General features: G+C 50.4%; 1 protein-coding gene across 3 annotated transcripts; it reads right to left on the bottom strand.

Moving 5' to 3' along the window:
• Positions 1–5,068: 5,068 nt before the first annotated feature.
• Positions 5,069–10,021, bottom strand: ALDH1B1 (aldehyde dehydrogenase 1 family member B1). 3 transcript variants are annotated; one of them, XM_060609269.3, is made up of 2 exons: positions 9,890–10,021; positions 5,069–7,671 (listed from the first exon to the last, which is right to left on the bottom strand). In XM_060609269.3, the coding sequence occupies exon 2, from the start codon at positions 7,659–7,661 to the stop codon at positions 6,102–6,104; it is 1,560 nt and encodes a 519-aa protein (XP_060465252.1). In that variant the 5' UTR covers positions 7,662–7,671; positions 9,890–10,021; the 3' UTR covers positions 5,069–6,101. The 3 variants fall into 3 exon arrangements, with proteins under 3 accessions (XP_060465252.1, XP_060465253.1, XP_060465255.1); XM_060609270.3 differs by lacking the exon at positions 9,890–10,021 and adding an exon at positions 9,494–9,860; XM_060609272.3 differs by lacking the exon at positions 9,890–10,021 and adding an exon at positions 8,291–8,315.
• Between the last annotated feature and the right edge of the window lie 1,634 nt (positions 10,022–11,655).

The following is an 11,655-nucleotide window of genomic DNA, read 5'->3' as shown; positions in this document are numbered from 1 at the left end:
GCTTTGGAGTTGAAGACTCAGAAGCAAGGTCCACCACAGTCTGTAGGTCTGGGTCACTTCCTCCGCTTTCAGAGCCTGTAATTCCTGGTCGGTCCTGCTGCCCCGAGCCTGTGTGAGCGAGTGGACATGCTCGGTCCACTCTGGAGGGGATGCTGAGGGCTGGGTGCCAGGTGGCAGGGGCTCAGGGAGACAGGTCAGACATGCTGGGGGGGCTTGTGGAAGACACCATCCAGTGGGACAAAAAGTGAGACCCATTTCATTATATGCTGACAAAAAAGAGCCGGCACAGAACAAAACTAAATGAAGGGTGGGCCTTATGAGCTCAAAGGGGCCAGAGATGGCTGATTAAGATGGTCAGAGAAAGCATCCTGGAGGAGATGGGCCCTCAGTAGGGGTCTGAGAAAATGGGCTGGGTTTGGATAGGAAAGAAGAAAGGAGGAAGGAATAACATAAGCAAAGCTGGAAGGTGGGGCACAAATGGCCCATGAGAAGGTTAAACTCTACAAATATCTCTGTGAGGAACATCACACACACCCGCATGGAGGTGTCATGTGTGTTAGAGCTGGGATGAGCTATCTGCTGAAAACTGGGGACCTCTCCCCAGTGTCAAAATGTCCTTGTAACTACATTTCCCAGCCTCCTCCGGCACCTTAGTTGGGTCAGGTCATTTGGGCCAGTGGACTGAATGGAAGCGATGTGTTCCATGCCGAGTCCAGGGCTTTAAAGAAGTAGGTGGGACCTCTCCACACTTTTGTCCCCATCTACCAGCTGACACGGAGGTCTTTGAGTCCCCATGCGGGGGTTTTCACTTGGGTCTGTGGACCCCTAGGGATTCTGTAGATGGATTCATGGGTCTGTGAGCCCCGTGAAAGTGTGCAGAAGTTTAAAAACAATTTTTTTAATGTTTATTTATTTTTGAGAGAGAGGGAAGGACAGAGAGAGAGAGAGAGAGCGAGAGCGTGAGTACGGGAGAAGCAGAGAGAGAAGGAGACAGAGAATCCAAAGCAAGCTTGGCGTGTCAGCACAAAGCTTGACGTGGGGCTCAAACTCATGAATCGGGAGATTGTGACCTGAGTCGAAGTTAGGCGCTCAACTGACTGAGCCACCCAGGCGCCCCAAAAGTGTTCAGAATTTTATGTGGATGGGCATGGGCTCAGTTTTTTCTAGTAGCTTTCATTGGCTTTTCAGAAGAATACATAACATAAATGGTTAAGAACCATTGCTGACAGTGGAGCCACAAGATGGAAGGAATCTGTGCCTCTGAATCTCCATGTGGGAGATAAGTGCCAATTAACTAGACACCTGCATTAGATTATTACAAAAAATTAACCATCGTTATTCATTAACCACTCGTTAACCACTGGTTAATTGCTTAACCAAGATTAAGTAAGAAATAAATGGTTGTTGCGTTGACCCCCTCAAACTTGGGCGTTTATTGTGGTACTAAAGTTAGGCTGGGACACGTGGGAAGAGTATGTGGCTGGGGCCAGGAATCTGTACTTCAGGCCATGCTCTGGCACCACGGAGCTCCATGGCCTTGGACGGTCCACCCCTCTACCTAAGTGAGTGGGGAGTCCGGGGCCTCTCCAAGGCCCTCATAATGTGCCTCCTTGCTTTCCTCCCAAGGTCCTCCAATTCTAGGATTAATGTATAGATCCCAGGGGTTTGAGGGGATTAAGTGGTGCTCCCAATCTACAGTAGTCTGGCTTCGACCCCTACCCTTCTGCACAAACTGCTCTTACCAAGTCTCGAGGGAACCCTGAGGCTTCAGCCAGGGCACACTTCTCTGTCCTCTTACCTGACCTCTTGGAAGCACTTGACTCTGCCGAGGGCTCCCTCCCTTTGCAAACTCGCTCCTTCCTTGGCTTCTTGACTCCTGCCTCTCAGGTCTTTTCCTCATGGTTCTCAGCTGCTTCTCCTTAGTGCCCTTTATGGAATTCTCATTCTTCACTCACCGATGTTAGCATTATCAGGATCAAGGTATCCTTCTTCTCCCAGCAATCTGTTGTCAACATGGCAGCTCCCGTGATCCTTTTAAAACATGTCAGATCATGTCCCTGGTCTGTTCAAAAACCTCTGATGGCTCCTTCATCATGCAGAGTAAAGGCCCCAATTGGCACAGTGACCTTCAAGGCTCTAATTACCCTTACCCCAAGACCCTCTACTTCTCTATCTCCATCTCTAGCCTTTGCTTGCTCCACTCTGGCTCCTTGCTTCCAGCCTTTGTGTTCTCTGAGCCCCCAAGATGTGCTCCATCCAGCCTCAGGGCCTTTGCACCTGCCATTTCCATAACTCTTGTAGTCCTTTGTCATCTCTTCAGTGAAACCATCTCTGAGCCCCTTATTGAAAACTATAATTCCAACCCCACCGTACCCACGTTCCCTATTCTCCTTCCCAGCTAGACTTTTCTCTTATCCATCTGACAGACTGTTTCACTTATTTTACTTGTGGTCAGCCTCCCCCATCAGGGAGAAGGTCCAGGGCTGGTATTTAGCTCCCTACTGTGTCCCCAGCACCTGGAATAATAGTTCCTAGCACATGGTCAGCACTGAATACAATGTGTTGAATAAACGAGCAAACAAATGAACTCAGCACCTTGTCCCCAAATCTGCCCCTCCAGCTAGGTTCCCTTTCATAATGCTAGCACTACTGCCACTTGGTCCCCAGCCGGGAGAATGGGTCACCGTAACTTCACTCTCCTTTTGCAGCAATCTGTCACCACACCTGGAAGCCCACCTGTGGGCTGCCAGGATCTGCCACCCGTCCTCACACCTGGCTCAGGTCAGCATCACTTTGGCAGTGGCATCAGCTCAAGGCCGACCCCCCAACCCATCCTCCCACCGAAGCATAACCAGCTTTAGAAACTACAATATGATCCTATCACTTTCCTTGGGAAGCCCTCATGGCTTCCCACTGCTGGACAGCATGTGAACTTCCTTGTCGGGCCTACAGCCCTTCGTAATCCAGCCCCTGCCTCCTCTCAGGCCTTTCTTCCCAGGCTTGTCCTTTCCACACACCATTCCTCACACCCTCCATAATGTCTCACAAACCCCAGGCCCTTCTCCCAGAAACATGCTTCCTGTGTCTGCCTGGTTACCTCCTTTTCACCCAACGATCCCCTGCCCCTCCCTTGGGCCTCTCCCTTGGGCCGAGTGGGGTGCAGTAGAGTCAGGACACCTGAGTTTGAATCCTGGCTCCACTTAATAGCTGAACACCTCTGGGCCTCCACATTTATTTAGCAAGTGGAATGCTAATAATAAGTACCTTGTGGGTGGTTAGAAGCATTCCATGAGTCCATATATGTTACTATAGGTGCCTTATAAATATTGTGTCGGCCTAATGTTCTTTCTTTCTTTCCGTGACCTCATGGCCTCTGTGCTTCTACTTACCACAGAACTTTCATCTCATTTGGGAATAGTTTCCCTGCCACACTGTGAGCTCCTGCAGGGTCAGGACTGCCTCATTCAACTCTCTTTCCCCACAACCTGCCTAGAACTGGCACCTGAGCCTGTTTTTTCCCCCCCAATGAATGAATGATCCAAGCAAATTAACTAACAAGGTGACCACCAGAGGTCAGCCTCACACCCAGAATAGAGTCAACCCAAACTATACTTCTTTAAAAGGCCTGGGATCTGGGATCCGGGATCTGATCAAGGGTAGCCTTGGTGGATCCAGCAGAGAAGGAGGGTGTTTGATCTTGTTCAACAGCAGTGCTATGGGCTCTTGAGGTTTCAAGGTATGGTTAGACACTGGCCCCCTTTCTGGCTCCTAGTGTATGCCTGAGAAAATAAGTCCAAATGAGCTGCAGGCTAAACCTCTCAGTTCCCACTTCCTCATCTAAAAGGGGTCAGCCCACTGCCTACTTTACGAGATTGTGAGGCTTTGCTGGCGTGTGAAGACAACTGGCAGAGATCATGCTCCACAGAGGAGGTGCTTGGTGCAAATTTGTTGAATGAGTGGTGGCCCAGAATTGCAACATCTAGGACCAAGTGAAATCCTGCCCTTAACGCTGTCCAGGTCAGGCTCCTGCTCACACCTCCCACAACCAGAGCAATGACAGAGGACAGAGGGGCCTTGGTGGCTCGGCTGACTAGGAATCTGACCTGACTCCTCAGTCTCAGAATTTCAGGGATCGGAAGTGAGACCTATTAGATTGTCTTTTCGCAGTCCCACCCACACTGGGACACCTTCTGACAGTCCCTCTTGGTTTAGAAGTAGAGAACAAATGAGGAACCAGGCTGAAAACATTAGGATGCTACTTGTTAGTCATTAGAGACCCCCACCCACCCAGCCACCCGCTCCCTCCCACCTCCCCCCACCAATGGCCTCCACGAGAAATAGGTAAAAGGTGTGCATTGCAAGGGTAGTCAGGGTCACCCCAGCCTTAGACAAATGGTGCAGAAAGTAGGCCCTAGGAAGGGAAGAAGAGGGGTCTGTTTGGGCCTCAGGAAGCAGTTTCTGGCCCACTCCCGAAGACACGTGACAAAATCACCTCGATGCCTCGGTGAGATAACAGGACATTAGAGATGACAACCAACGCTGTGCATTTCCAAGACTGAGTGGACCGGGAAGTATGGGGACTCGTGAGGTCTAGAAAGATGGAAGACGAGGAGAGAGAGGATCAGCATTGTTTCTGTACCGTGGTCTGGCTGACTTGGAATTTCTCCCTTCAGATGAGGAATGAGGTCAGAAGACTAACAATAAATACATTGAACTCTGAGGTGTGAAAGTCTGGAAACCCCTAGTATGTCAGAATGGCCCTGATGCTGGGCTTTGCTGGAGGGGCAGTGTGTTTGGGTAGAGGCTGGGTGACAATGTGGAAGCCCTGAAATGGGAACCTAAATGAACTTGCTCTAGGCAGGAGGCAGGGCTTTTCTCTATGGGCCTTCAAGTTGCACTTTGTCACTCAGCCAAGAGAAAACAAAAATGCAACTAGAAATATTGGGGAGGGGACTTTTGTACCTGGCTGGGGGTTGACTGGATGCCCACCTGGGTCCCTTCCATCCCCACGACTCTAAAATTTTCAGTTGTAACAGAATATTGACCCAAAGTTCATTTGCAAATGGAATTATGAGTATTTTTTATTTAATTTTTAATTGAAATTAATTCACATATCATAAAATTCACCCTTTTATGTGAATCGCTGTGTAACTCAGCACTTTTTAGTATGTTCACAAAGCTGTACAACTCTACTATCCAACTTCAGAACCCTTCAAAACTTCCCAAAAAGAAATCCTATACCCACTGGCAGTTACTCCCCCTTCTCTCCTCCCCCAATACCCGGCAACCACGGATGTACTTTGGGTCTCTGGATTTGCCTATTCTGGACATCTCCTATAAATGGAATCATACAACATGTGGCCTTGTATGTCTGGCTTCTTCCAGTCAGCCTAATGTTTTCAAGGTCCATCCATGTAGAATGTGTCAGTACTTCATTCCTTTTATGGCTGAGTAGTGCAAGGAATATTCCATGGAAACATTTCACTTATCCACTCACTCACTAACTGATGGACACTTGGGTTGTTTACTTTAAAGGAATGGTTATATAAATGCATTCTTTGCCCACTCCTTCCCTCAAATGAAGGAAAATCAGTAACAAAATGTAGGGTAAGCAAGCGAAACAGCCTGATAACTGGTAATTTAAAAAGGGAAAGCATCCTTAATTTTTAGGTTAAGTCACTGAAAAATGGGGCCAAGATTTGGCATCCACCTAGTTCGAAACTCCTAACGCCTTCCCATCCTATGTCTAAGCCATCAGGTTAATCCACTGGGAAGTTCTTGGATCAGAAGGAAGAACTGAAAGCCACTGTCCAGGTGGTTTTCAATGTATTTTCTAGACTCCCAAGATTTCATGGAAGTAACTCAGGGCCACCAAGGGGGCTGGGACCAAAGGGCAGGTGGGTAGAACTTTGAGCCCAGTCCCCAACCCTGCTTTAACTAGAGCAGCTCTCATTTCAATTGCTTTATTTGGTAAGCTTCCCTCAAAGAGTTCATTTGGGACAAATACAGTGGGGGCTGGGGCTAAAAAATGATTTGGCAACCGCTGGTCTAGGTGATTATGGAATTCCTGGACTGGAGGAGGGTCTCTGTGGTGGCCATTCTTATGAGTTCTTCTGAGGAATCTTGATGGTAACTGTCTTCACCTCGGTGTAGGCCTTTAGCCCATCCTCCCCCAGCTCCCTCCCATTGCCAGATTCCTTAAACCCTCCAAATGGCGTGTGGCAGGTGACAATGTTGTAGGTGTTTACCCACACTGTGCCAGCCTGGAGTGCCTGTGTGAAGTACATGGCCTTGTCCAGGTCTCGAGTGAACACGGCGGCAGCCAAGCCATATCTGGTATTGTTGGCCCTCTCGATCACCTCCTCCATCTTCTTGAATTTAAACAGGGGCTGCACAGGCCCAAAGATCTCCTCTCTGGCGATCCTCATGTCATCCTGCACACCACCAAAGACCGTGGGCTTGATGAAGAAACCACGCTCCCCCAAACGCTCCCCACCGCAGAGAAGTTTTGCCCCCTCCTTCTGGCCAAGCCGGATATAGCTCAGGATTCGTTCGAATTGCTCCTTGTCCACCTGGGGCCCCTGCTGAGTGTCCAGCTCAAAGGGGTTCCCGACTCTTCTCTGCTTAGCCTTCTCCACGGTTCTCTCGAGAAACTCATCGTAGATGGATTCTTCGACGAAGGTCCGGGAGCCTGCACAGCAGCACTGGCCCATGTTGAAGAATAGGGCTTCGTGGCACTGCTCCACAGCATGGCCCAGGTCAGCGTCGGCCAACACGATGCTGGGGCTCTTCCCGCCCAGCTCCAGGGTGACTCTCTTCAGGTTGGAATCACCAGCCGCCTTCTGGATCAGGTGGCCCACCTCAGTGGAGCCAGTGAAGGCAACTTTGTCAATATCCATGTGCTGGGCGATGGCCGCTCCTGCCGTCGGGCCATAGCCAGTGATGATGTTCACCACCCCAGGGGGAAAGCCCGCCTCTTTAATGAGGGAGGCCAAGTACAGGGCAGAAAGGGGGGTCTGCTCTGCCACCTTCATGACCACAGTGTTGCCTGTGGCAAGCGCTGGGGCGAGCTTCCAGCCCTGCATGACCAAGGGGAAGTTCCATGGGATTATCTGGCCACAGACACCAACAGGCTCGTGCCGGGTGAAGCAGAAATGCTCGCCATCCATAGGGATGGTCTTGCCGTGCCACTTGTCGGCCCAGCCGGCAAAGTACCGGTATACTTTGATGACCTCATCCAGGTCCAAGACATAAGACTCCTGGAAAGGCTTCCCATTGTCCAAGGTCTCCAGTGAGGCCAGGTAGACACGATCCCGCTCCACAAGGTCAGCCAGGCGGTTCAGCAGCCGACCCCGCTCTGAAGCATCCATCCGGCGCCACGGAGACCCCAGGCGGAAGGCCTCACGGGCTGCTTTCACAGCCCGATCCACATCAGCCCGGTCCCCTTCAGCCACGTGGCCAATGACCTCTCCTGTGGTGGGGTTCACTGTTGGGAAGGTCTTCTTGCTGGCTGCATCTTGCCACTCATTGTTGATGAACAGCTGGTTGTAGCGGATGTCTGGATTCAGGATGGGGCTGGGGAGGGCAGCTGCCGAAGAGTACGGGGCAGTCCTGCCATAGAGGCAGAGCAGTCGGGGCACAGGCACCAGGAAGCGCAGCATGCTCACGACTCTGGAGGGGGACAGGAGGAACCAGAGTGAACGGGTGACAGGGGACAAAGTGGTCCCCCAAAGGCCCACCAGCTAAGATGCTCCAAGATGCTAGCATAAAGGAGTGTCACTTCTAAAAACATGGATTGTAAGGGGTACAAAGGCCCTAAAGAACTCTGGCCCATCTCCTTCATGTCCCATCTTTCCCCCAGCTTACTCCCTCACCTCTTCTGGGTCTTGGGTCAAATGTCACGTGCTCAGCAAGGCCTCCCCTGACTGCCCTTTGTAAAATTCACAAAAGTGCAACTTTTCTCACCTCCAGCACTCTGTCCCCTACCCCGTGCCTTATTTCTCCCCATCTGACACACCAAATAGTATATTTACATACTCACATGTTTATTGTCTGCCTCTCCCGAATAAAACATCAGCTCCGAGAGGGCCGACATTTTTTTCCCCTGCTTTGTTGTGTCCCTGATACCTCGAAGAATGCCTGCTACAGAGCAGCTGCCCAACAGCTAGTTATTCAGTGATATATATCAAAATTTCCACAAAGACTGTTCATGATTTGACCTAATAATGGGTAGAAACCAAGGGACTGACAGACAGAGTTACCTCTGAAACAGGGGCTTGCTTCACTTTACCTCTGTGCCTCAGTTTCCTCTTATGTGAAAAGCCTCACGGGGCTACACTGAACAGAGCTGTGCACATAAAAAGCATGGTAAGCCTCCACCCCAGCATATCAGAGCTGGCCTCAGACACTGGCCCAGCCGGACCCAGGGCAAAGGTCTCAATTTCCCAGGAGTGCAGCAAGTCTGGTAGCAGCTGGGAAGAAGGGCCTGTTTATTCTTGCCTACAACTCTGAAAACAGGGCAGACTTTATTAAAACAACTAAAGGGGCACTTGGGTGGCTCGGTCGGTTAAGCATTGACTCTTGATTTCGGTTCAGGCCATGATCTCACAGTTCGTGAGCCCCTCATGGGGCTCTGCACTGACAGCACTGAGCCTGCTTGGGATTCCCTCTCTGCCCCTCCCCTCTTCCTGCTTGCTCTCACTCTCTCTCTCTCTTTCTCAAAATAAATAAATAAATGTAAAAAAACCACTTTTTAAACCAACTATAAAATTAAGACAGTATATAAAATTTATTCAATGAAATTTAAATGGGGTATAAAACTTACAGATTCATTGAAACAGTTACTCTTTAGCCAGGACATCAATCCCTTCACCTTCTCTGTTTCACTTGAGTCTTGACCCACCCAGCAGCCAAAAGGAATTGCACCTGCCTTCTCCACCCCCACTCCCCATCCCTGTATGGCTCACCCTCTGCCACTGGGAATCCTGGAAAGCAAAGCCCCAGCCAGGTCCCCCAGCTTCATATAAATCAGGGCCCTCCCTTGGAGGGTGGTTGAGCCAGCAGATCTATAAGGGATACACTCAGGTTCCAACCTGTTCAGAGCTCTGTGCTGTGTTGAGACACAAGAAACTTTGGGTCCAACAGACCTGGGTCTGAGGAGGGAGGGATCCCAGGGGAGGGGTAACAACCCAGGGGTGGGGGAGTGGAGGGGCTTACCAGGTGAGAGAGATAGTCATAGGCCAAGGCTGGCAAGTCTTTCATGCTAAGCCAAGGCTGTTCCTCCTCTAGGGGCTTAAATAAATAGGGTCTGTGCTTAGAGCTTCCACTTGCATATAGTAAGATCACTGCTCACAGCACAGCACACTTTACAGTTTGCAGGTCATTTTCTTAGCAGTAAGTCACTGAGACTCCCAGCAATCCCCGGGGTGATCTGGGCAGATGATGACCCCCGTTCTGGAAGACGGCTGGGGATCAGAGAGGCTAAGGGACTCACCAAGGGCACACAGCAAGTAAGAGTAGGAGTCTCAGCCAGGATTCCCATAGTCTCAGCTTTGTGTTTCCTCCGACTGTGGGCAATTTCTTACAGTTCCTGGTATTAGTGCCCACTGTGCCAAGGGCCGGCCGCCCTTCTGGATCACCCAGCACGTGGCACCAACTTCACCTTCTGCGGGCAGGAGGGCGCGTGTCACAGCCTCTTGGCTCCGGTCAGGGGCTCTAGGCTGGAGTGCGCTGGATGGGCGTGAGCTATGATTTCTAGCTAAGGCGGGCAAGGTTTGCTGGGATCTAAGTCCTCCGGGCCCCAACAGGAATCACTCCGTGCCCCGGGTGCAGGCACAAGCTTGGAAGCTGCAGCCTGCCCTCGGGATCGAGGGAGAAGGGCGCTAATTACCTGCGGCAGGCCCGGGTCCAGGTGCAGCTTCAAGCTCTTCCAGGTCTAGCCCAGCCTCCCGCCGCCAGCCCAACGCCGGTCCCCCTTCTGCGCAGCGGCTCAGCCTCTACCCCAAGCCGCGAGGCTCCGCCTGCGTCCCAGGGAGCGCCTATCTGCGGCCCGGGGCCAAGGCCGCTCCTCCCTCTAGGCGGGGGCGGGTCGGGGCTGGAAAGGCCGGGGATAGGGGAGGGCAGCGCTCCCCACTTCCCGGGTAACCCAGTCACCGCCTTCCCCACCCCCGAGTCTCACGGCAAGCAAGAACGCCCTCGTCGCTTAGCGGCTCAATACTGCGGTCCTAAAGGCTCCTTTAAAAGCGGAAACAGGGGCGCCTGGGTGGCGCAGTCGGTTAAGTGTCCGACTTCAGCCAGGTCACGATCTCGCGGTCCGTGAGTTCGAGCCCCGCGTCAGGCTCTGGGCTGATGGCTCGGAGCCTGGAGCCTGTTTCCGATTCTGTGTCTCCCTCTCTCTCTGCCCCTCCCCCGTTCATGCTCTGTCTCTCTCTGTCCCAAAAATAAAAAAAAAAATAAAATAAAAGCGGAAACAAAGACCCAGAATGGGGTAGGCCTTTCCCAAATCACAGTGATCACTCCGATTACATTTTGCATATTCTCCCGCAAGGTGCACCTAGTTAGGTCCTCATCCTCGAGCCTCTGCTTAACCTCTTCTGTGCCTCCCTTGTCTTCCACCTTCGCCGCTCTTCTTCCCTGTACCTTTAAGATTTTATTTGGGTGCATTTTAAAAATGCATCTTTTTTTGTTTGTTTGTTTTTTGCCCTAGGACAAAAAGAATATAGGCACAACGTAGAAAAGCTTGGAAAACACAGAAAAGGATGAAAGAATTTTTAAAAATACCTTCAATGCAGTTTTTCTATCAATTTCTGAGAAACATGTTAAAATCTGTGACGATTGTGGATCTATTTCTTTTAATTCCATCAGTCTCTGCTTCATATATTAGGTACATATATATTTATGATTATTTTGACTTATGTATTGAGCTTACATCATTATGAAGTTCTAGTTTTGATCTCTAGGAAAAAAAAATAACTTCAATCCTTTCAACCAAAAGTTGCCATTTATCTTGTCCATATTTTTTCCTCCGTATTTTTCAAAAATCCACTTAATAAAAAGGAAATCTTATGGTGACCTCTATTTTGCTGCCTGCTTTTTTCTTTTTCTTTCTTTTCTTTTCTTTTTTTTTTTTTTCACTTAGTGATTTATTATGAACCTTTTCCATGTCACATTAATTAAAAAGCAACATCACCCTGTCCAAAGTGGGCACCTAATTCCATGGTAGGGTAGACTGCTGATGGACACTTAGATTGTGTCCATTTTGTTGTTGTCTTAAAGCGTGCTAAGCACACATCTCTGAGTCGCTCCACCTCCACTGTGCCTTCCTTCTGGTTGGAGAGAGTGGGAAGCTACAAGCTCTTGTAGCCTTGTTTGCAGCTAGAGTTCTGGAGTGAACTGGCTGCTTCCAAATAGCAGTACCCCTGCCAGCTGTGGAAGGTGGAGGTTATTTTCCTGCCCCTTTGGAGGCAGGAGATTGTGAAGGCAGGTTGTGAAGATTCTGCATTGGTGTTCCTCCTGGGTATGGGGTGGGGGCTGTGGCTGTGGCTTCTAGACTCCTACTACCTGCTCTTTGAATCATGGCTGCAGGGGTGTGTCTGGACCTAATAGCACCCGAGGTGGCCTCAGACAGTAAAGAGACTGGTGAGCCATGTCTTTCTT

The sequence above is a fragment of the Panthera onca genome, chromosome D4, assembly GCF_046562875.1.
Source record: "Panthera onca isolate mPanOnc1 chromosome D4, mPanOnc1 haplotype 2, whole genome shotgun sequence".
Lineage (NCBI taxonomy): Eukaryota > Metazoa > Chordata > Mammalia > Carnivora > Felidae > Panthera > Panthera onca.
Note: the sequence above shows the minus strand (reverse complement) of the source record. Positions and strands in the feature narration are given on the sequence as shown.

Coding starts and splice junctions, on each gene's coding strand:
- ALDH1B1 (XM_060609269.3), bottom strand. CDS start 7,661: ATGCTGCGCTTCCTGGTGCCTGTGCCCCGACTGCTCTGCCTCTATGGC.